General features: G+C 25.3%; 5 protein-coding genes across 12 annotated transcripts; 2 read left to right on the plus strand and 3 right to left on the minus strand.

Moving 5' to 3' along the window:
- Positions 1 to 177: 177 nt before the first annotated feature.
- On the plus strand, positions 178 to 3,035 carry LOC105735891 (Ornithine decarboxylase antizyme). The gene is made up of 3 exons (XM_086912171.1): positions 178 to 414; positions 2,313 to 2,515; positions 2,786 to 3,035. The coding sequence occupies exons 1-2, from the start codon at positions 329 to 331 to the stop codon at positions 2,413 to 2,415; spliced, it is 189 nt and encodes a 62-aa protein (XP_086768297.1). The 5' UTR covers positions 178 to 328; the 3' UTR covers positions 2,416 to 2,515; positions 2,786 to 3,035.
- Positions 2,424 to 3,241, plus strand: Oda (Ornithine decarboxylase antizyme). The gene is made up of 2 exons (XM_086912513.1): positions 2,424 to 2,483; positions 2,786 to 3,241. Exons 1-2 carry the CDS (start codon positions 2,424 to 2,426, stop codon positions 3,239 to 3,241), a joined length of 516 nt encoding a protein of 171 aa, XP_086768639.1.
- A 2,498-nt stretch (positions 3,242 to 5,739) lies between these two features.
- Positions 5,740 to 11,515, minus strand: row (relative of woc). 2 transcript variants are annotated; one of them, XM_086912000.1, is made up of 11 exons: positions 11,404 to 11,502; positions 10,925 to 11,106; positions 10,757 to 10,845; positions 10,612 to 10,669; positions 10,392 to 10,518; positions 10,202 to 10,320; positions 10,050 to 10,118; positions 9,900 to 9,960; positions 9,580 to 9,795; positions 9,183 to 9,353; positions 5,740 to 9,111 (listed from the first exon to the last, which is right to left on the minus strand). In XM_086912000.1, the coding sequence occupies exons 2-11, from the start codon at positions 11,063 to 11,065 to the stop codon at positions 6,599 to 6,601; spliced, it is 3,564 nt and encodes a 1,187-aa protein (XP_086768126.1). In that variant the 5' UTR covers positions 11,066 to 11,106; positions 11,404 to 11,502; the 3' UTR covers positions 5,740 to 6,598. The 2 variants fall into 2 exon arrangements, with proteins under 2 accessions (XP_086768126.1, XP_012343928.2); XM_012488474.3 differs by having other exon boundaries at positions 10,925 to 11,515.
- Positions 11,516 to 11,813: 298 nt separating this feature from the next.
- LOC100867096 (uncharacterized) lies at positions 11,814 to 18,738 on the minus strand. 3 transcript variants are annotated; one of them, XM_031917413.2, is made up of 11 exons: positions 18,360 to 18,621; positions 18,139 to 18,274; positions 17,707 to 18,000; positions 17,095 to 17,240; positions 15,527 to 15,671; positions 14,957 to 15,282; positions 14,255 to 14,714; positions 13,254 to 13,946; positions 12,785 to 13,164; positions 12,497 to 12,683; positions 11,814 to 12,412 (listed from the first exon to the last, which is right to left on the minus strand). In XM_031917413.2, exons 1-11 carry the CDS (start codon positions 18,475 to 18,477, stop codon positions 12,229 to 12,231), a joined length of 3,069 nt encoding a protein of 1,022 aa, XP_031773273.2. In that variant the 5' UTR covers positions 18,478 to 18,621; the 3' UTR covers positions 11,814 to 12,228. The 3 variants fall into 3 exon arrangements, with proteins under 3 accessions (XP_031773273.2, XP_086768143.1, XP_086768153.1); XM_086912017.1 differs by lacking the exons at positions 14,957 to 15,282; positions 15,527 to 15,671 and having other exon boundaries at positions 18,360 to 18,738; XM_086912027.1 differs by lacking the exons at positions 17,095 to 17,240; positions 17,707 to 18,000; positions 18,139 to 18,274; positions 18,360 to 18,621 and adding an exon at positions 15,795 to 16,257.
- A 263-nt stretch (positions 18,739 to 19,001) lies between these two features.
- Positions 19,002 to 23,999, minus strand: LOC100869990 (RAS oncogene family member RabX1). 5 transcript variants are annotated; one of them, XM_086912109.1, is made up of 5 exons: positions 23,656 to 23,805; positions 21,331 to 21,387; positions 21,064 to 21,155; positions 20,647 to 20,774; positions 19,002 to 20,325 (listed from the first exon to the last, which is right to left on the minus strand). In XM_086912109.1, the coding sequence occupies exons 3-5, from the start codon at positions 21,104 to 21,106 to the stop codon at positions 19,831 to 19,833; spliced, it is 666 nt and encodes a 221-aa protein (XP_086768235.1). In that variant the 5' UTR covers positions 21,107 to 21,155; positions 21,331 to 21,387; positions 23,656 to 23,805; the 3' UTR covers positions 19,002 to 19,830. The 5 variants fall into 5 exon arrangements, with proteins under 5 accessions (XP_086768235.1, XP_086768227.1, XP_086768232.1 ...); XM_086912101.1 differs by lacking the exon at positions 21,331 to 21,387 and having other exon boundaries at positions 23,656 to 23,828; XM_086912106.1 differs by lacking the exon at positions 21,331 to 21,387 and having other exon boundaries at positions 23,171 to 23,805.
- Positions 24,000 to 24,160: the final 161 nt, after the last annotated feature.

Genomic DNA, 24,160 nt, shown 5'->3' on the forward strand with positions numbered 1-24,160 from the left:
CATTCTCAATAATGTAAAAATTTTTATAACATGTAAAAATGTTAATATTGGTACAAACATTTATCATCGTGTAAATTAAATATTACAAATAAAAATATTATGAATCGATTTAAATCGAATCGATATATATCGAATCGAAACAAATCGAGTGAAGTCGACATTTAAGAAGGAGCGCTTCAGTATCGTTGCATTCGCTTGAGTAGTACGGTTGCCTTGTGTGTTAGTAATTCTACGATAATTTTTTATCAAATAGTAATCGCTAGTCTAGCGAAGATTTCATTGTGAGAAAGTAAAATTACAACCGTCAAAATTTTACGAAGAAAGAAATATGAGTATTAATTCCGGCCTATCATTAAGTAATTGTGAAAGTACTAAAAAAGGCATAATAATGCCAAGTTTAATATCCAGCAATTGGTAAGTAGCGACTACTGCGCCATTTGTCTTTATTTCATCACCGCCATCTTACATTCTATTTATTGGTATTTATGTATTCTTTATTATTTTTATTAGTCAAATACTTTTTAAAAAAATATGTTTAATAATACATTTTCAAAATAATTTTTTTTTCATGAATAAAAATTTTATCACAAATATATTTAAACAATGAATTTTAAAAATTCACAACAATATCTTATCATTCTAAAATCTTTAAATTTATAATTTGTTTTTCATGTTTAAAATTATATTTTTTTTTATGAAGCGCTTGTTATATTAAACACATATTAAATAAGTATAATATTTTAAATTAAAATATTTTATACAATAAAAGACAATAAGAAAAAAAAAGAGATAAAAACTAAATAATAATGAAATTGTAATATATTATTTAATTTTTCGAAAGTAATATTTATTCTATTATACTATGTATACTGCCACGTGAATCATGAACATCCATTGCGTGACGTAGAAACAACACGTATTCATCGATACATTATACATATCAGCTGTTTTCTCTATGCGTATAAAGCATAAAAATATAATAAATAAACTTTTTTCTTTTCTATTCTATTCTATTTTCTATTTTATTTTATATTATTTTATATTATTTTACATATATGCATGCTATATGCGTGCATTCATATATGTGTATATACGTATATATGTCAAAGTTAAACGATAAAGATTTCTTACATAATTCTTACTGTACTTATATATATAGACATATCAAATTAGTAAATATAGAATAAAATCAGGATATAATTTTAATAAGATCAGTAATTACAATCAGAAAATTATTAGATAAAAATCATTTTATTTTGATGATAATTACTTATCATTTCATTTCATTAAATATTTATTTTAAACATGCAAAAACTAATTTAATATTAAGAATTTTACTCAACTATTTCATTATTTTCATTTCGCAAAAGATAATTAAATAAAACTGAATAATATATGTTAATAAGTTTGTTTAATATTTAAATTTTTTTCTCACAATTGCATATCCATAACATTACTCTTATATTCATATATTTTCGTAGATAATAGATCGCTGCATAACAAGCAATGATATATTTAATTTTACGAGCATATATAAGCATACATATATAATATATTATAATTAATAATTAATAATTATATACAATTAATAATATATTATATATTCATTATATATAATAACATAATAATATATTATATAATATTCATTATACTTGTATATGTATTATGTATTATATATATAATATATTATAATTATTATATATTAATTATTTATATAAATATATATTATTAATTATAATTTTATTTCGTAAATAATTTTACTTTAAAATCAAGAAATTTTTAATAGTATATATGAAAATATCTTCTTTTCTTATTAATTATATTTATTATAATTATATTAATTATAATAATATTTTATTTTTAATTTAATGAAATATTATTATATACATATTTAATTTTAAAATTTTATGATTCACTATTATATGAATATTTCAATGATTTTGTGTGCACATACATAAATATATAATAAAAATAAGATTTTAAAAATATTTAAAAAACATTACGAAATGAAATGAAAAAATATATGTATAATTATTTTCTTTTATCTATTTATTGAATTATTTATTTGTTATTCAATATATAAATTTATTATTTAAAAATTAATAAAATTATTTTTTTAATTTTTGAATAATAATTTTATTGTAATATTGATTTTTTTATTATTGAAATTAATAAAAAAGAATTAATTAAGAAGAAGAATTAAATATCTAATTTTTACTGTCAACATGATAAAATTTAATGAAAGTCTTTTTATCTAAAATATATTTAATATGTGTAAAATATTAAGTTGGTTTTAATACATGGAATTACAGTGACATGTCAAGTAAATGTATGGATGAAAGTTTAGAAGAAGGATCTAGATTTCAACAGCATTATTGTATAACGTTGGGTGTGGGGCCTCTGTGGTGGTCCTGATGTGCCCCATGCCGCATTGTCTGTATCTACAGTCAACACAGAGAGCCACGGTGTGGGGATCAAGCAGAGTCAGCTCTCTGTGAGCTCCCATATTGTACAAGTATATATCCTTAATTATTAATTCTTTTTACTATAATGCTGTATTTTATTATTATTATTTATTATTTACAATATTGATACAGTATTGATTATAATATTATTGAAATATATATTTAAAATCATAATAAAATAAAGCTTATTTCTCTTTTATAATATTATTGTTAATTATAATTGTTAATTATAAATTGTAAAACAACAAAGTTTATAAAGTTTTATATAATTTATATAGTTTTAAACTTTATTTAATTTACATAATTTTAAACTTTTTTAGGAGGATGAATTATTGAAAGCTGTACGAAATAGCGAATCATTGCGCTTAACTTTTACTTTGCATTTGACGGAAAGCACATCTGTCGAATGGGAAACAGTAGTATGGCGTCGTTGTCTTTATATTCGCGTGCCAAGCTGCCTTTTACCTGAAGGTTCAAAAGAAGGCTTCGTTTCTCTCCTGGAGTATGCTGAAGAAACATTACGATGTATAAATATCATCATTTGTCTGCGTAAAGACAGAGCGGATCGAGGTACTTGTCGTCAACCGTTCTTTGACTCCAATGAAAATGATTATGAAGGAAAAAATTTCTCGTCTAAAACATTTTGTTGTTATGGTTTAGCAATGCTGGTTCGTACCTTCATGTTTTTGGGCTTCAGTGTCCTACCGCCGACTCACTCCTTGGTACCACCAGGCAGTGATGCTGGCAATCTCTACATGCTCTATGCCATCGAGTAGTCAGCCAGAAGCTCAACTTCTCTTTCAAATTTAACGCACAGGTATTTTTTTTTTTTTTTTGAAAAAAATTATTTCAATCAATTTTTAATCATTGGTTATTTTTTATTTTTTTTTTCTCCTTATATACGTATTTTTTATCATTCTTATAAATCTTTATTTCGAATAACTTCTTTGTTTTTTTCATTTTTTATTTTGTTGATTTTTTTCAATTACAGGGGCGAACACTAAACGGAAACGTATGTATTCTACGGCCACATCTCAGCATGAAAGAAATTACATCATACAATTTAACTCTTTGCGCTCCAATGGTGACTCTCAGGCACCACTTGGTTTGATGCAATAACTCCAGAGGTAGAGTTTCCAGTATCATTTGGATTGATGCAGCAATTCAAACTGTGAAATATTTATTTATTTTTTATTTTTTTAGAATATCGCTTCATGAATAGATTCTTAAGTTCTTTACGTATAATCTTATAAAATGTAAAATAATATATTGTCAAATGGCTAGATTTTTTTTTATTTCAAATTATATCGCAAACGCGGATCGGATTATATGTTTAGCTTTAGTCCGAGTTTGACAGTTGTGGCAAAAAAAATATTATTTTCAAAGTTTTTAAGTTTTGTAAGCATAGAATGCGGTAATGGAATTAGTTCAAGATAAATTTGATTTTTCGTTATTGAATAACGAAATTAGTACTATTCATTAAGAAATTGATGAAAGAAGAAAAGTGATAAAAATAGAAATGTAGTAAGAGAAAATGAAAAATAAAAATAAGACAATGAATATAAGAATACATTATTGGGATTGTAAGGTTTGCTCTCAATGAAATAAGAAAGATAAAAAACATCAAACGACATTTTATTGTGATACTTGCCCTGACAAACTGAGAATGCATCTTAATAATTACATAATTTGTGTGAAATCATTTTAAATTAGCTATAAGAAATTCACCGAATGGGTGAAATCGTCGGGAAATCTGGAGTTGTTGGTTCACCGAGTGAAAAATGCTTGGAGCGCAAAGGCCCTAAATTATAAATGATGTTCTTTTCTTTTTAATTCCTTTAATAAATTTTATTGTGTTTATTATTAAAAAATTAAATTTAAAAAAAATTTCATAAAAAAAATAAATAGATATTCCAAATTCTTCTTGCTATAATATAATAAAACAAATTACAATAAAAAAGTTAATACTTTTGAAACATGTAAAGTATGTAAAATATATCGAAATAACATTTTTAGCATTATGCACCTTGGCGTTAAATTTAAGGGAAATCTTTATATGTATACGTACATATATATATATATATATAGAGAGAGAGAGAGAATATATGCATGTGTATATGTGTGTGCGTGTGTGTGTGTGTGAAAGCAAGTACGAAGATATATGGGGAGAGATACGAAGAAATAAAAAACCGAAACTAATAGTCGGGTATGTAGATTGCCAACATAATACAATGTAGGCGAAAATGTCGATTAATCCTCTTGAATACAATATTAAGAGCATGTAAACAGCTGACGAAGCTTCCCACGTAAAAAATTTGACGGTCTCAAAAAACTGAATATGAAACGTCAAATTACGCAAAAATTTATTATTAATAAATCTCAATGTTAATTGTATTAAATTGGGTTTTACCGCGTCTTATTCTGTATTATTATATATTTTCTTATTTGTAAGTATTATTATTGTATACACATACATACATATTATATAACAATTCAACCAGCATTTTGGTTGTCTTTAAGTAAATATCTTTTGTTTAGTTTATATTTTTTTACATGATGTATCAAAATCCATTACCTTTCTAATAAAGATTAATTTAAATAAAATACTAACTTGTGACATAATTCATAAAACTTCAGTATAATTAGTTTTCGAAATGAGATGAAAAAACAAAAATAACATCAAATATATCATAATTAAAAAATTATATTTAAAATATTTTGTTATAATACTTACATATATATTTAAGTAATAAATTATACATTGATAACAATGATTGTAATTTCAATTAAATCAATTTTTCTTTATTATGTTTATATACAATTAATGTTTGTAGTGATAATAGCAATTAATGATAATGATTATGATTATAATTAAAATATTTGGTAATCCCAATCAATTAACATTGTAGTTTGTTTTAGTAAATGCGTTCTATAGTGTTGACTCGATAATGAATGACATGACTGTAAAATCATAAAAAAAAGTAAAATATTACAAAAAAAAAAAAAAAAAAAGAAAAAAAAGTGTTTATAGCTTATATAATATAGGAATATAGATAAATACAGAATAAATAATGAATTATTATATGTTAATGCATTATTGTTCAATTTGCCTCGATTTTTTTTCAGTTGAAAATAGAATTTTGTGTTTCATTAGTTATTATTGTATACTGTAATTATACAGTTGATTACATAAAGATATATGTATGCTACATTCATTATTGGAATTAAAAAAATTATTCATTCCTATCATATGGAAAAAAACACCCTTGATAAATAAAAAATTAAAAAATAAATTTGTACTTTATTCTATATAAAAGAATTAAAGAAAGAATAAATCTTCATATGTACACACAATTGTTTAAACACATTTTTTTAAACTGGAAGTACAATACATATATATATACTTTCTATACAACAACAATTTATTATTATTTCATAAAGGTACAACTCAGCAATATAAACGTAATAATGATATTGTAAAACATAATTCAATAAAAAATGTTTAATCATTATGATAATATTTTCAAACTAAGAAATAGATTGTATAGTATGTATAAAGTATTTAAATTTCATTTATTAAAAAGATTTTCACTATAAATATTTAATTGATAAACAATGAAAATTTTATCTATTATTATTCCTGTTTCTCTAATAAAAATAACAAAATATGAATTTCGGAAATAAAAATGAAAATAAATTATCGATATATGATACATATAATCGATTCAATTTATGTGGTTTACTTCCATTTTATTATGTTTTATATTATATTTGTAATATTCTTACCCAAGTAAGTTATTCTATTACAAGTATATGTAGTACATAACTACGAATATAGTGAAGTTACAGTAAGAAAATGAAAAATTAAATATAAATGTTTCGACTATTGAAAAATATTGAGAAGGAACTTGAACACAATTCAAATGTATAAAGTATTCAAGTTCTTATGTTTATTTTTTCGAAAATCAAATCATTTATAATTTTCTACTATCACCTCACTATACTTGTGATCCATACTATACACATTGTGTAACTTATTTTTCTTTCAATATTTTAAATCATTCTTTAAATGATTTATTTATTATTTACGATATTCGACGTATTTAAAAATTTGTATTCCACTTTATTGTACTTTAACGTAAATTAGTCCTTTTAACATCGATATCTATTTCATCTGAATTATTTTTTGGAACTAAACCCAAACTGTTTAACATTCCGGACGGTGCAGTATCTTCCATTGGATAGGCAGACATTTTTTTACATCTAATTAAATGTGTTGCTAATTGATTTCCATCAATTGTTGCATAACCACACGAACATTGCATTTTTTTATCTAATGGAATATTAATAAGAGGAGAAGGAACTACCAAACTTGTCATTGGTCGTTCATTATGAATTTGTTGTTGGTGTTCCTTAAATGCACGCCAACAACAAGTTACATAGCAACATAATTGACATTTTTGTTCACCTGGATAATGATCTTGTTCATCTATGTCTTCCTCACATTCTTGACAAGATAGATGTTCATCAAATGGAACATTTACTATAACTGGACCAGTAATCCATTTTTTGATTTTTTCATCACATGGTAATTCCGGTATGGGACTATCAATTTCATATCGTCTACTTTGAAATCTTTGTTTTGAAATCATAATTCCATTATTACCATTTGAATATGGAATAACCTTTGTACCAGATACAGAATCATGCAATTCTCTTTGATGAATTTTTAATGAACTTTTTTGATTAAACCATAAACAACATCTTGAACATTTATTTCCTCGTCCTTGTTCCTTTCTGATAACATGCCTTTGCATATGTAATAAAAATGCATGAACGCTGGTAACATTAGGATTACCATTTCTTACAAAACCTATTACTTTCAAACAATAAGGACACTGTAATCCTTCACCTTTCTCATGAACTCGATAAAAATGATCAATAACATCCTTATGACTCGAAGTACGATAACCACAGCTTTCACATCGATAGGGCATTTCCGAAGGACAATGCATCGACGATAAGTGATTTATAAGAAGGCCACTGTTTCCAAATTTTTGTTCACAAATGGCGCAAACAACCATGTCGCTATCAGAATGACCAAAGCTACTATGTGCTTCTGTAACGTGCGTGATCATCTGATGTTGAGAAGAAAATGCTGTACAACAATACCTACAAACCGGAGAATTTGATTGTCCTGGTACTTGTGGTGGCACATGACCAATAGTATGTTCCATTACATCTGTATTTGAACGCATCATTGTAGGACAAAGAAAGCATTTAAAGTATAAAGACGATTTATATTCTTTTAAAAGAAGTGTTTTTTCACCCTCCATTGTAGCATAGTAAAATTCTTGCAATTGTATTTGGTCGTTTTTGCATTCCTTATCTTTTTCTCTAGTACCTTTTGAATCAAAACTTTTTTTTAGATCAGGCTCTGGGCTAATTGCTGTTGCTAGATTTCTTTTTCGTCCTCTTTTCGAACCGGATTTTGTTATTTGAATAGAAGGTAATGTCTCTTGTTGTTGTATAATGTTGCTATTAGTTGAAATTAAAACTTCGCAGCCCGAATGAATTTCTTCTTTGCTTATTGTCATAAGTGGTGTTAATGGTGGTGGATTTGCAGTTGAATAAGACCAATTATGAAAAGGATTAGCAGCTATTTTAGTTAAACGATCTAGAAGACTTTCATTTGAATCAATTCTAGTTTGTTCCGCAATGTGTCCGATAATGTTGTCAAATGCTCGAGCAGCAGTTGATCCATATATTTCTCTCCATACTAATTCATCTAAAAATTGTTGTATCATTTGTCTACTAAGCAAACTAAGAGTATTTTGAAACATTCTTGGAACAATTTTTCTTAAATATTCCATAATGTGATAGTTGCTCATAAAATTTCGAGGACTTTGATCAGAAAATGCTGATTGTGTTACATGATTAAAACCCATTTCTTCAAGTGTGCTTTTATCAACGGTGAAATCAGTCATAATTTTTGAATCAGTATGTACCCACTCTTTCAATGGATGTAAAATATTATTAAAGCGTCGTTTATATGATCTATCACCATCTTGCACTGGATCGCATGCTCTTAATCTTAAATCAAGTGTAGCATAATCCAATACACCAAGCACTTCGACTTTCACTTGCCTTAAATTTCCATCTTGTGATGTTGTACCTAAACTAATTACACCAACTTGTATCACGGAATTTTTACCTCCCATTTTTCGAGTTTTATCCCAAACTGCAGCAGTACAAACACTACGTAAATGGGTATAAAAATTTTTCACATATACATTAGATACTTTTACCCAAGAAACAACATTTTGAACATTTGTTTGACATGCCCAATGGTAAATTAATTTTAGAAGAACGGTAGGTGTATATGTAGCACCTTCAAAAATTGAGCCGGAAAAAACGGAAACAAAACGTTCTGGACAACAACTTGAGATCCAAACATATCCTCCCGAATATGGAAATGTACCTTGATCACTATACATTCCTAATTTTAATTTATACATTCCTAATTTCCTTTGATAATTATTACTATGTTGTGTACAATATTGTTCGGATTTTACTAACCCTTGCTGTATCAACCATTCAGCAAATTTTGTAGCTGAGAACATAAGTACGCTCTTCACTTTTATATCTGAAATATAGAATTAATAATTTATGTAAAAAAAAATAAAAACCAATAATTTGATTCATTTTAATAAATACCTAATTCCGATCTTTCTTTTTGAGCTACTTGTGGCGCGATATCCTTTGTACGAAGATTTGGTTTAGCTACAACAACCAATGAAGGAAATGTTCTGCCTCCATTTACTTTATTAAAAGTTACTTCTCTTCCATCTGGAAGATTTTTCTTCGATTCATCAATTTGATCGCAAGCTAAATTTTAAAATAAATAATATTAAAATTGAAAAATTTCGTTTATCTACTCTATTTACTGTGAAAAAATTATATATATATATATATATATATATATATATATATATATATTTTTAAAAAAATATTCGATTTTTAGCCAATATAATTATTATAATATTATAATTAAAATTATAATATTATAATACATCAACAATCATAATTCATTTAATTCAAATTCTTTTTTTACCTGCATTTTTACTTCCGACTGATATTCCACCGATACTTGTATGCTCAGTTGGCTTTGTAATTGTCAGTCTTGTTGTTGCTGTTGCCGTTACTGTTGGCGTTGTCGTTCCTGTAGTCGCATTTATAGTTGCTGATGTTGAAGACACCGTTGGTGTAATCTGTTGTTTACTTACTGTTTTTATTCTAAGATTAGTGACACCTTGTGGGCTGGTTGTAGCTAAAATATTAAATTTATTTGACATAAACATATATTAATCTATAAATTTTGCTATTTATCATTTCAATATATATATATATATATATATATAAAAGTAAACTTACTTGGTGTAACAACGTGCGTCGAACAACCCAATTTTTGTCTTCCTCGAGAGACTAGTGTAGGCTATATGATTAATATAAAATGAAATCAGTTCCTTAAAAAAAAAAAAAAAGAAAAAACTTTAAGTAAAATAATATTTAAACATAACATACTTCCTCTATTATATCAGATTGTTGTACTTGGAGCACTTTTGTTCTGCGTCCTGAACGAGTATATTTATACTGAAAATAAATAATAAAAGAACTTTTTAGTTTTAAGTATAAAACTTGTTAATTATAAAACAATTATGATAAAATCTTGATACATTTTCTGTTTGAGAATGTGTAACAGAAGATATAGATGAAGTTGTAGATGTGGATGTTGATCCTGGTGTCAATGCTGATGTGGATACTGAACTTGATGAAACATTTGTTATAGTCGTTCCTAAAATTTATTATACTTGATATTATATTTGATATAAAAACAATGATTAAAAACAATGATCAAACTCTTACCTTGAGCTTGAGCTACAGATCCAAGAATAACTCCCATTCGTGAATCCACAACAAGTTGTATATTACCCTGAGATCCATTTGCATTATTTAATACATTCAACTTAATAGATTGACTCTTATTTTGATTCTGTAATTATTAAATTATTTTTACAGATAACACTAATATTATATATACAAATCTACATGTATATGTATGTATTACTCATAACGTAACACTTACTACATTCACAATAGGTTGAGGATTATTTTTAACCGTTGTTTGTGCAGGATTTGAAGGCCTGGTATACGAGAAGATACAAACACTGAGTTTGCTAAAAGAGCAGCAATTGCAAAAAGATAACATCTATGTAGAAAATGATACCTACAATGTATATTGATAACCGTTGACATTGCCTGCTTGGCATACCAATTTACCTCCATGATCTTTAACCAATTCTTCTAAAGTAGCAGCAACCTAAAGTAAGTTAAAAAGTTAATCCACTATGTGAAATTAAATTAAAAAGATGATTTAGAAGAAAACAAACAAAACATACTCTATCATAATTTTCTTTGAGTTCCAATCGTAACATTAATTGAGCTTCACTAAGAGGTTCTTCTGTACACTCCAAATTTAAAGTCATATGAGGTGGTCGACTGTTCGTTACTGAACGAGTAACCAATCGATTTTTTGGCATTTTTGTAAAATGAACAATTTTTCGAAAATGTACGGTACTTCCTACAGAGAGTAACATACATTTAACTCAACTAAAATTTCACTGTACGTAGTTGCCTGTCTTATGCAAGCAATATTGACAGTACATTTACACTTCATAGGCTAAAATGGATTTCATACTAGAATAATCACAAAATTTCTTGATTTTCTTATTCATATGACTCTTTTCCTCTGATGACACTGATCGACTCAAAAATTAACTATGATGGCGACGCCGGTGACGCCGCCATAACGAAAACAATGGTAATGATTCACAGCACTGCATAATAATACTTTATTAGTACATATTGGTTCACTTACGAAACTGATAACATAACGATGATCACGGCAGCAAATACACAATGATAATAAGACAATGAATAGGGCAACAATGAACATATAAGTTGTAAGAGATACGAGCGACCTCTATAACGAACAAACTATTTTATACTAATTTTTAATTCCTAGTAATACATATGTATATATATATATATATATATTTTTTTTTTTTCGTTTACTTAAAATATCTATTATTTTACTGAGTATTAAAATATTTTAGTTATTAAGATAAATTCACTATAAATATACTATAGTAAATATACATATAATTTAGTATGAATATATATATTTTTATAGCATATAATTCACCTAGCAACGTAATTATTTTTAATTATCCTTTTAATATTAAATCAAATATAAAAAAATGATAATAGAAATTAAATATATTAAAATTATTATTGTAATATTATATTTAAGTTCTTAATACATTTTATATGACATATGACATATTATAATATATTCAAAACTATATAAATACTATGTATACATATATAATATAGTAATAAAAATTGCAAATATTTTAATTATTTTTTTTTTATATTCATTATTTTCTTATGTATTTCACAATTATTCATTTATTAATTAAATAACAATACAAAGTATATTTTTACAAAAGATATTTTTATTTTATATTTATTATTTGGCAAAGAAAGAATTGATTATTAATATTATTATTTAAGAAAAAATTTATTAGTGGTAAAAATTAAAAATAATAAATATAAGTATAATAATAAAAATCAAAATATTGTATATAAACGATAAATAACATATTTATTTTATTATTAAAAAATATTTTATTGTAATTTTTTATGAATCCTTAATATTAATATGATTAATAGAACAATTTGGAGGTGATGTTTCATGAAAATAAATCATTGGCCAATGACGTGCAATTGATTGACGATAAGTTGAATGATCCATTGCATGATAATAAGGATAATATGTTTCGCTACAAGGTCTCCATTGATCTTCATTAGAACCTACATGACACCTGCAACAAATATATAAAAAAAAAAAAAAATATGAAATTTGTTTTTTTAAATATAAAAAAAATTAAAATCGACACAAATCATACCAAGGATAATGATATCCTTGAGAAAATCCACATTGATGATTAGGTTCGCAACAATAATCCCAACTACCATGTTCATTTTCAGTTTCGCAAGACCAAAATCCTGTGATTTCATTTTGTTGACATATGGTGCCATTTTTGCAGGGATAACCATTTACCGTATAACGACGAAATGGAGAAATTTGATTTGCTATTGTTGTAACATAAAAAAAAAGACTGAATATAAATACAATTGAAATATTTTTAAGTTAAAAATATATTCACTTTTTTAATTTTGTTTTTCCTACTTACAGTAAAAAAGACTATGTTCATGTTCTAAAGTGTCAGATTCAAAATGAGGATTGCTATTCTCATTAAACAACTTATGTTTATAATCTTGTTCGTTTTCATCTTTAAATTTGTTTTTCCATTGAACAGAAGAATAAAAATTCGGTCTATTAGTATGCGTTCTTTCACGATCTAATATCTTTTGAGTGTTTGGATAATTAGGATATAATTCGCCATGTTTTTCATATTTTGGTGTTGCATTTATCATATTGAAACCACAGTATGGATCAAACTCTTTCCATGCATATAACATGTGATCATTGTCGCGAATATAATCTAAATTTGGTCTTAGATCTCGTATTGATATATCACTTAGAAAACAATTATTTTGTGTATTATCGATACTACAAACAAAGTTATATAACAATTATTATAAAAAAATCAATATTAATATATATATATATATATATTAATACTCACTTATTTTACTTACATATAATTGAATGACATACAAGGTATCACACCGCTATTTCTCATTATCGAACACTTTTGCAGGCAATCCGACTTTGTAACAACTCGTAATGAAGATACTATTGCATGAGACATTAATTTACATGGTCTATGATATTCGGAATAACAAAGCTGATCCATTGGAGAGAATTCTTTGCCGTATGGAGTAATCATATTTGGAACTGATAATGGTAAAGGATACATTTCGCAACCATGAGAGAGTATATTTCTCTCGTATAATTCAGCACCATCCATATCTGGCATATTGATAGGATTTATTTCTTCTGCCGGCCAATCACTTAAGAAACAGTTTGATGATAGGTGTTCATGATTATCTGCCTTGTGATTAACCATTGTATATTTGAAAACGAAACTTCTGCAAATAAATTCTTGTGACGTAGTACATGCAAGTTGGCATTCTCCAAAATCTTGAACGAACAGCGATTTTTTCGTAATGTCCATCGGCATGCTAAATCCACTTCTGATCCTCGAAAAACATTCTTCCGAAGGATATCGATTTGCTGATTTTTTTAAATGACAGATTTTGGTGTCTGACGTTAATCCATAGCTGTCATAATCACGATTCGGTTCAAGATCCGTATAAAAATTTAAATCTCGATAAGAATGATCGCTCAATAAACAATTATCAGTAGGATTTGTAGTTACTATGTTGTATCTATATGGTGTAAAAAGAAATAGAAAAAAACAAAATATAGACAAATAGATAAAATAAAAGATAAAATAAAATAAAATAGTGATATTAATAATATAATATTATGATTTAATTCAAATCAATCTATCTACTATTGAATCTATCTTGAGTTCTTAATACGATACAAACAATTTGACGCTAGGAGGCATTGTATTCGTTAAATTTAAAATATTTACATGACAAATAAAAAAAAGAAATGATCCAAGTCATTAAATTCTTATCATTATTTATACATATGAGAGCTTAAAAATTTTTTATTCACCTTCTCTTACCTGTAAGCAAAACTTTTACAAGAAAAATCTGTCTCATTAATACAAAATTCCTCGCATTGTTGCAAATCATGTGCCACGCAAGTCTTTCGTAAAATACTTCTGCTTAATTTTGAACCGGAAACAAATTTAATTGAACATTTTTGTGCCATTTGTAAATTTTCGTGTTTCTCATAATATGATTCCCTTTGAGCGGGCATGTAATTATCATTATAACCGAATGTATTTCCATAATTGTAAAATTTTCCACGAAACTGTTCATCCTCATTAGGAATGGAATGTTCTCGTATCGGAAAGTGTTCCCCGAGTCGTGAGGAAACTGAAGATCTTATATCCGAATATTCTTTATCATAATTGATAAGAGAGCTAGGAAAAGTATTGTCATTAATAATATCGGAATAACGAGAATGTGAATTTTTCCAATTGCGATTCCAATTTAAATCACGATAACGAGACATGAAACCTACAAAAGAAAATATCTTGTTTTTCTATTCATACTTAATAGATTCAATATCTAATATCCAAAATATAATAGTAGGTATTTAAATAATGAATATTGATTAAATTGGTATACAGTTCAAGTTCAAAAGTAGTGTGAAATAAAGATAAAAAAAAAAAAAATCCTTATACAATATAAATATATTATATTATAATCAGATTTCATTCATAATTGTCATACACACATACATATACAGAATTATTTACCATCTTCGTAATGAGATTGTTCGCCAGAACGTGAGGGTCCATTGGAAAAATCATTAGCTAATTCGCGATTAGAAGTTGAATAAGTTTCTCGATGAATATTAGCCTCATGATCAAATCGTGTATTTTGATCATCATTTTGTTTATAATTTTTAATATGGTCTTTCCAATGGGATATACCACTATCACGCCACGTCGAAGAAGGGCAATTTTCAATTTTCTCATAATAATCGTAATGAGAATCGATTAAGAAATCTTCATCGATATCCATACAAAAATATGGTGTTGACGTCAGTTCGCACGTACATTTCGAATTAGCATTGTTTCTCCTCGAATGATAAGTAAATATTATTATGATCTATTATAATTATATTATAATGACTTATAATGATATATTCGACTGAGATAATTATTGATTTTTATTTTTTGATATTTTCATTATATATTCTTCGAATCAAGCAATAATGTAAAAATGAAAAATACGTAATTTTTAGTACAATATTAATCTTTAATATAAATATATAAATTTGTCGATAAAAGAAAAAAAAATATATATATTTATAATAGATATACCTATGATTAAAACCTTTACACACGAAAGTCTTTTCATAATCACATGCCTGATAACAATCTTGTAAGTTTTCACAATTTATCATGCGTTCAATGAATAATCCCATCATTTTCTTGCCAGGTTGTACTTTTCGATGACAAGTCATAACTAAATTTTTTAAATGTATTTATTTAAGTTGTATATATAATAAGAAAATATTTATTTATATAAAATATACATGTGAATAAATTCTTAAACATTCTTTTAACATTTTGTTATTTATAAACTTACGTGTGAAATCATCGTTATTACTTCTCTTCAAGATCGTTGAACTATGGATTGTATGAAGAAAGAACAATAAGAAAAGAAAATTGAAAAACCATGATTTTGTAAACATATTTGAATTTTTATTTTTTATTTTCTTTTTTAATTATCAAGTTATCAACACAGATAAAATTTGATTTAAATTTTTCTTTATGTTATTCGAAATAATTGAATTTTTTTTTGTTTTTCTTGCCACAATGATTTTCATAATAAGCACAAAAATTAATTTTCACGATTATAATTCGTTCCAACCGATTATACCGATATAAATTTAAACTATTAAATTTAAGTTATTACATTTATCATGGATACATTTAAAATGAATATTAATCGATGAATAAATGAATAAATAATATCAACAAAAATATCAACACTGCACTCTTAAAGAAATGTCGAAGATGTGTATAAGATGAAAACAGTAAAAAGTGATAGTGAAATTACAGTTGTGCATGGTTTTATAGAAAAGTGAACGCTTTAGCTACAATAGTGGGAGGAAATATTCACACGTAGGGAAGGGACATCTGATTGTTAAGATTTAGAAGGATTAGTTCTTAATGTTCAAACATTTGTTTTCACAAATACTTTTCTCTTTATAAAACAATTATACATTTTAACAAAACGAATAAATTATATTTATATTGCTTGCCCACTATTTTGAAATTAAATTATTCATTTTTTATATCCATTGTTTTCCCTATTCTGTTTTATTACTTGCGTCTAACTATTTATTAAACGGGAAATATTAATTTGATTTTGTAATTTTTTTTAATTAATTAAAAATTAATTATTAACATTTAAATATAGAGATTTTCATACCTATGTGTACCTAATGATGTTTTACTTTAAAGTCGAACAAGTTCTATTATTTATGTCCTTGGAGATTCATCAAGGATACAAGATGCAATTATTTCAGCTAGCTCGGTCATTTTAATTATAGAATAAAATTTGAAAAAAATCAATGATTTACGTGTACGTTTAATATCGATTAACTGTTACTTCTTGAGAAAGTAGTCAACATTTGCATTAAACAATATAAACGCAAAATAAAAATATAAAAAAAAAAGTTATAAGAAAAATAAATAGAAAAAGAGAAAATCAGTAATTCATTATCTTTTCTATTCTAATATAATGAAAATATTTATTAAAATACTATTATATTATTAAAAAATAATGATGTTTTTTTTTGATAAAAATTTATTTCTTTTGAAATTTATATATAAATTAATAACAATACAATATCGTTTGTATAAATTATATTACAACTTACCGAAATGATCGATTGGGATTCTTCCATTTTTGTTTTTAATAATATCCAGGATATTACGATTATCATCAGAAAAAGGATATTTATCATGATTGATGAATAAATCATAAGTACCAATAGGCCCATAATTTTCCATGTCATTTTTGTTTCTTGAAATTTCAAACAAGTTCTTCTATATTTGATTGAAGTTATTGCATTCAATAATTAAATTAAATGCATACTAATCACGCAATTTACAATGCTTAGAAAAAGAAGTATAAATAGTATAAAAAAAAAAATATAGAATGGTAATAAAGATATTGTATATATATGCGTATGTGTGTATATATATATGTATATTATTTACAAATGTATAGAGATAAGAAAAGAGGAAATGAAATATTATAGAGAATTCTGTATGAGAATATTAAAATAAAATTAAATGCAAGAGAATTATGAACATTACAGCAATTTGAATAACGATTGCATAAATGAAAATAGAATAACATTACATAGAATAATATCAAATTACTCACTTCTTTCTTAACAACTTAGAAATAAATCTATTTTAATGGATTGTTCGTGATTATAGGATAAACAATTTATATATTTATAAGAGTAAATATAAAGTATTACCTTGAAAATAGTGATAGTGTATTATGTGGTGTTAATATTGGCACTGATTTTGATAATAATTTTGAGAAAGAATTGTCATTATTCATCATAAATTCTTTTCTAATCAATTTATTTATTTTCATTAGATGATTTCCATTTTTGTGATTAAAACTTCTATATATACGATCAAAATCACACGATAATGAATCTTGTCGCTTTCTCGCGTAAACATCGTATTCCGGATGAGTTTCTAAATTTTCTAACACCGGTGTCTGTGAACTAATCAAACAGGTACTGTTACCTTTCACACCAACACTGAAAGAAGAAGAAGAAGAAAAAATTAAACATAAAAATAACAGAAAAAAATAGATTCTATCGAAAAATATATAATTTTCTATAATTTCTTAATAATGATTCAATGAATATCGACGATATGAAATAATAATATCCTACCCGAATGAAAATGCATTGCAAACATGTTTATTTTTTAAACAATATTCTTCACATTCCGTTAAACTTGTAACATTAGTCCGTAATACGATGTCCATATCTTGTAATTTAGAACCAATGGATATTCTTGTATAACAATCTAAAGCAAAAATCTATTTTTATCTTTATAATTTAGACATATTTTCTATATTTTATTCAAATATAAAATTTATTATATGAATTACCATTTACAATGGGTGTTAAACGATTATCAATCGTAAGACACAGAATATATAAACATTGTTGCAGAATATTGAAAGTTTGAAACACTAATGGCAAGGATATACGACACAATGTGAACATTTTAATATCGATAATCGATCAATAATTTGAATTTTTTTTTTTTAATTGTGATTTATTATTTGTAATGATTCGAAAAAATAATTGAATAAAAATTTAGTTCAAAAATAGCAGCAATTTTCAAATTTACATTCACTGTTACTATAAAACTTCATAACATTATCGAGAGCGCAATCATACATCTTACACTAGATATATACTTTAATTGAAATAAAATAGTTTTCCAATAAGGTTTCTGAAACATTCGACGATCTAAACTTGACTGAGAATACTAACGAACAATAGTTCTCTCTTATACAAAACGCAAAGAGAATTCACCAAAGCCACTATTACGTTAGAGACGTTTCTCTGTCCGTTTCTTCCCTTCTTCTATTGTAGATTTAGACATTCATAGACACGAAGCAACTCTTTCAATGTGCATTCGCGGTAGGTACATTGTTTTCTTAGTTACATGTATAACGCAAGTTCAAATAACGCGCTTCTTTCTTCACGCAGCCTCATCGTACAGAATGAATGGCGACTAATTATTTTACTTTATAACATAACTTTACTTTGTGTCTATAATTATGCACAAATAGATAAAATTATACAAAATAAATTAATAGATAGATCGGAGAAGAATATAATAATAAATATGAACTTGTATTTCAATATCAAACATATTTTCTGAATTATAATATAATTTTAAATTATCATCTATATTAATATAATTTCCTGAATGAATTTTTATAGAATGAATCATCAGTATTATGAATTAACAACTGAAAGTATACTAAAGAAATGCTTATATAACGGAAGTGAGACAAATTAGACATAAACAAAGCTGTGAGATGCGTTACGCTTCGCGAAGCCTGGCCCAAAGAATGAATGACTCACCTCACTTTATGATACACCTCACCCATACTTATTAGCGCAAGAATTCTTTTCCAAGATATATATTATATAATACTGTATTAAATAAATAAATTTCATATATTAAAAGCGTTAGAACCAGACTCCAAATTAAGAAATAGCACGTATAATTTAATTTGATTTAATTCAATAATAATAAATATCATTATTGTAATAATATATAAACATTTATCTTATAATAACATTCAATATGGCAGTTAAAGCATAAAATATTTTTTACTTTTTTTAAAAACTTATTAGAAATACTAACATATATGAAATCAAAATTTATAACAAAAAAATTAATATATTTCTTGAATCAAAAATAAGAATGCTCGCATTCATTTATGTTTGTATATATTTACATAAAAGAAAGATTTAGATTTTATTTCAAATAATTATTAAAAAACAATTATAAAAATTTTATCATTCCATATCTTAGAAATCAAAATAAAAAATCAAAGACTAGCAACATGCATATGGTCTTTCTTGCATTCCATGAGCAATACTAGGATTTTGAGCACTTTCCTCGATAATTGGTGTAGATAACATATCTGTATTGTTCCAATTCAAATTTGTTGATTCATATACTCTGATTGATGTAGAATCACATTCGGTCGAAGATAATTTAAGGAGACCATTACCAATAGCCAGAAATACATTTTTAATTCCTTCATTTTGAAGAACCGATGTTTCATAATAACTCGCACCAATTTTCGTAGCATAAACTCTACCCTCTTCCGCATCAACTTGGCGTTCTTTTGTTAAATCTGATTTGTTTCCAATTACGACTAATGTCATAACTTCTTCTACATTTCTTCGAAGTTCTGTTACCCATCGTTTCATTGCTGCAAATGTATTGTATTGAGTTAAATCAAATACCAACATAGCTGCATTAGCATTTCGATAGTACATTGGTGCCATTGATCTAAATCTTTCTTGTCCTGCAGTATCCCATACCTATATCCAATAATAAAAATATTCAATAAGTATTTAAAAAATATAGATATTCAATTTCAATAACTTTTATATAGAGATATTTATTATAATTATTAATTATACATATCATATATAATATTATTTTGAAAATGTTTATAAATTTCTAAACAATTTTAAATTTATTCAATATATTTTAACAAATAAGAGAAGAAATATAAAAAATATAAAAAAATAAATTTCATGCACATTCATTATATATATTACATTTTGTTAAATAATTGTGTGAATAATGAGTTTAAAAAGATTTAAAATATGTAATTGATATTATAAGTATTATAATACCCGTAGCATTATTCTTGCATTTTCCAAATTTAATTTACAAGTAAAAAATGATGCTCCAATTGTAGGACTCAAATGCTCATTACATGATTTTCCAATATAACGCATAATTATACTTGTTTTACCAACACCTGAAAAGATTGATAAAAATTAAATATCATTATTAAGAATATTATAAACAATTGGTTAACCTAAAAATATTTTTTAATATTCTTATGAAATTAAGAAACTGATTAAAAGATTATATAAGATATGTAATATAGAATACTTTAAAAGGAACAAATATATATATGTGAACAAATATATATATGTATATATATACATATATATATATAGGAGGTAAATATGAAATATAAAATAAATGAAAGAAAATTAACAAAATTATAATCAATTACTTTCTTATTTTCAAATAAAATTTACCTTGTGAACCCAATGCAACTACTTTTCCCTCTAAAATTTTCATTTTCTAACTTAAAACATAATGCATGATGATGCAAGCACTTTTATTTATTCTTCATACGATTTAATAACAAAGTGAATATTATTAGTCATTATACGCATTCAAAAACAGGATAAGGTAGAGTAAGAATTAATGATCAATGTCATCTTTTGAGTGATTTTAAAAAGATAATTCTTTGAAGAGATATCTTTTAAATTCAAGAGATGGCGCTGATAGTCAATTCTTACTCTATCTCTATCTTTCTTCTAGATTTTTTTCTTTCTTTATATTTTATTTGCGGCACTCTGAAGATGGCATTGATTTCAATATTTTTATTCTTTCTCTCTTCTTCCTTCATTATTTCTTTTTCTTGTCTGTATTTGTTCTCGTTAGTGCGTAATCACGAACAAGATAAGGATTTCAATCGAACATATTTTTGTTTTTTCTCTTTTTTTTAACTATCATATATTTTAATTTTAAGTGCAAAAAATATAAATAAAATTTACCATATATTATACTGATAATGTCGCAAAACATATGTAATTTTATATTGAAATTCATTTTATTTCAAATTATATTTTAATTTCAATCATCACATATTACAATTTTATTCTGAATCAAATCAATAACACTGAAAGTAAAACGATAAAGATTTCTGTTCTCGAGACATGCGAAAATGTATTGAATGTAGGTTAATTCTATAATCTCGTTTGTGAAATAAAGATCAAAATTCTTTTATTATTCTAATGTCATTTTCAACATTAACTTAGAAAATATTAAAATCATTTTTGTATGTGACAAAATTATTATATATATAATATTATTATATATATAACAATTGTTGCAATATTAATACTTGAAATTACAATGTAATTTTTAATGTGATATTATAAAAATTATAAAAATATCATAAATTATAATATTTTAAAGTATTAAGCAAAAATAAATTGAGATCATTCTATCATAAAAATAAAAATTTGAAGAAAATTGCAAATATAATTATTAAAAATAGAAGTAATTTGAAATCAATAATTAGTAGAATATTTAAAAAAATTATAAATTAGTATTGTATTCATAACACCAGCACAATTTATAGCTATTATAATTATGTTTAGTTATAATTATGTTTATATAGTATATAGTTTTGTATTATTTAGATTAGACATATTGTAATTTAAAGATTAAATAATAAAAATTAATATAAAAGGATTAATATTTTATGTAATACCTTATAATAAATACATTCTTAAACAAAAAGTGTATACATAAAATAAAATAAATTTATAAACTTATAAACATATAAACTTTTTACTTTTCTTTGATTTTTTATGTATCATTAACATATCTTTTACATAATTATTTATTAGTTTTAAGTTTATCATATTAGTTTGAAACTTTGAAAATAATCTTTTTATTATATTTTATATATTATTTGAAAGTTATCTTTTATTTAAAGGAATAGATCTCAATTTGTAATCTCTATGCAGGAAAATCTATATAATGACCGATTATTTGATATATAATATCTAATCGCATTAATATATATTATGTATATGTAACTAGTAATCATGATAAAATTATGTATTATAATATTAAAAATAATACGAGTTATATAATTTAATCTTGATTTTCATATATCCGATTTTAAAAAGATCAAATTACTTGTGTAATGATAATAAAATATTTATTTTTTGAATTTTTTTAATATTAAATTTGTAAAAATAATCAATATTTTTTGTTTATTATCGTTGATATAAATTTTATTCTTATCTTCTTATGTTTCATCATTTGTCCGTTGTAAGAATGTAATTATTTGGCAGTAGTGTAGTTTTTTTATGAATTTACTTTTTGTAATAATAAAAAAATAATTTTTATATAAATAAATTTTACAAGTTTGATATATTAAGCATTTGAAAAATAACAATTGAGAAAGAAAAGAAACAAAAATACAGAAAGAAAGAAATATGAAATAAACTATTAAGAAAAAGAATAAGAAAGGTAGAGAGGGTGAGAGAAAGAGAGAAAAAGATAGAAAGAGAGAGAGTGGTCCTTTGGATGCTACATTTCTGTTCCTCATCAGTAGTCAACCTTTCTTCGCAGTGTCATCCGGTGATCGGCGGAGGAAAGACATCACAGTGATTCCGATCGCGATAGAAATGTAATTCAAATTAAACATCTGTTATTTTTATCGTACTATGGATCGTGTGCTTTTTATTTAATATTCGTTATCGGTCGTGAATTCGTGAGGCAAGAATCGGTGCGTTTAACCGCTTACCCACGTGTGTGAATGCTGTGTGTATGCGTGCATGTGTGTACTGTTGGTTAAAAAATCAATTCTAATATTCATAATCGGAAATAAATTATTAATTAAAAATGATAAAAACGTAAATAAATAAAATGAATTTGTATATAATTAACTTTCACAATTCTACAGTGTGAAACAAATTGTCACATTCTATATAATCTATAATATAACTATCTCTTTTGAATTATATTTGAATTGAATTTACATTGCGAGAATAAGAGAAGAAAGGAAAGGTATATGAAATATGTAAAAATGGGGATTGTGTTACCAAATGTGTTTCGATGAGTCGATTCATGTCGAGTCAAATTGCCATTGTCAAAGTCGAAAGTTACCGACTCGAACTTTCACTAATAATCAAACGGTGTAATGCTACGGTTTCACGCGTATACCGCACGTTCACGGGGCATCGTAAGTAACTGAGAACATATTACGAAGCCACCACACGAAGAGACGATGTGCCACTTGTTTCGATGACCTGGTTTCTCAACCCACTTTTCCACCGGACCACACTTCGTACATGTGAATGCCTTCGCTACGCTTGGTGTATCTTACGGTACACGGACGATACACAGGAAAAAATACCGAGTTCAGAAACGAAATTAAAGAAACAGTATTTGTACCGTGTTTCCTCGATCAAAATTTCTCGATTTAAGTTTAACTATGTTCTACTTACTAGTGAAAACAAATATATACGTAGGTATGTCTATTTTGTAGGATCATTTTATCATTGGATTTTTGTGCGCAATTACCTACCGAGAATAAAAATGCGATCA

Source organism: Apis florea, unplaced genomic scaffold (genome assembly GCF_048593485.1).
Source record: "Apis florea isolate Af1SG1 unplaced genomic scaffold, ASM4859348v1 contig_1794_pilon, whole genome shotgun sequence".
Classification (NCBI taxonomy): domain Eukaryota; kingdom Metazoa; phylum Arthropoda; class Insecta; order Hymenoptera; family Apidae; genus Apis; species Apis florea.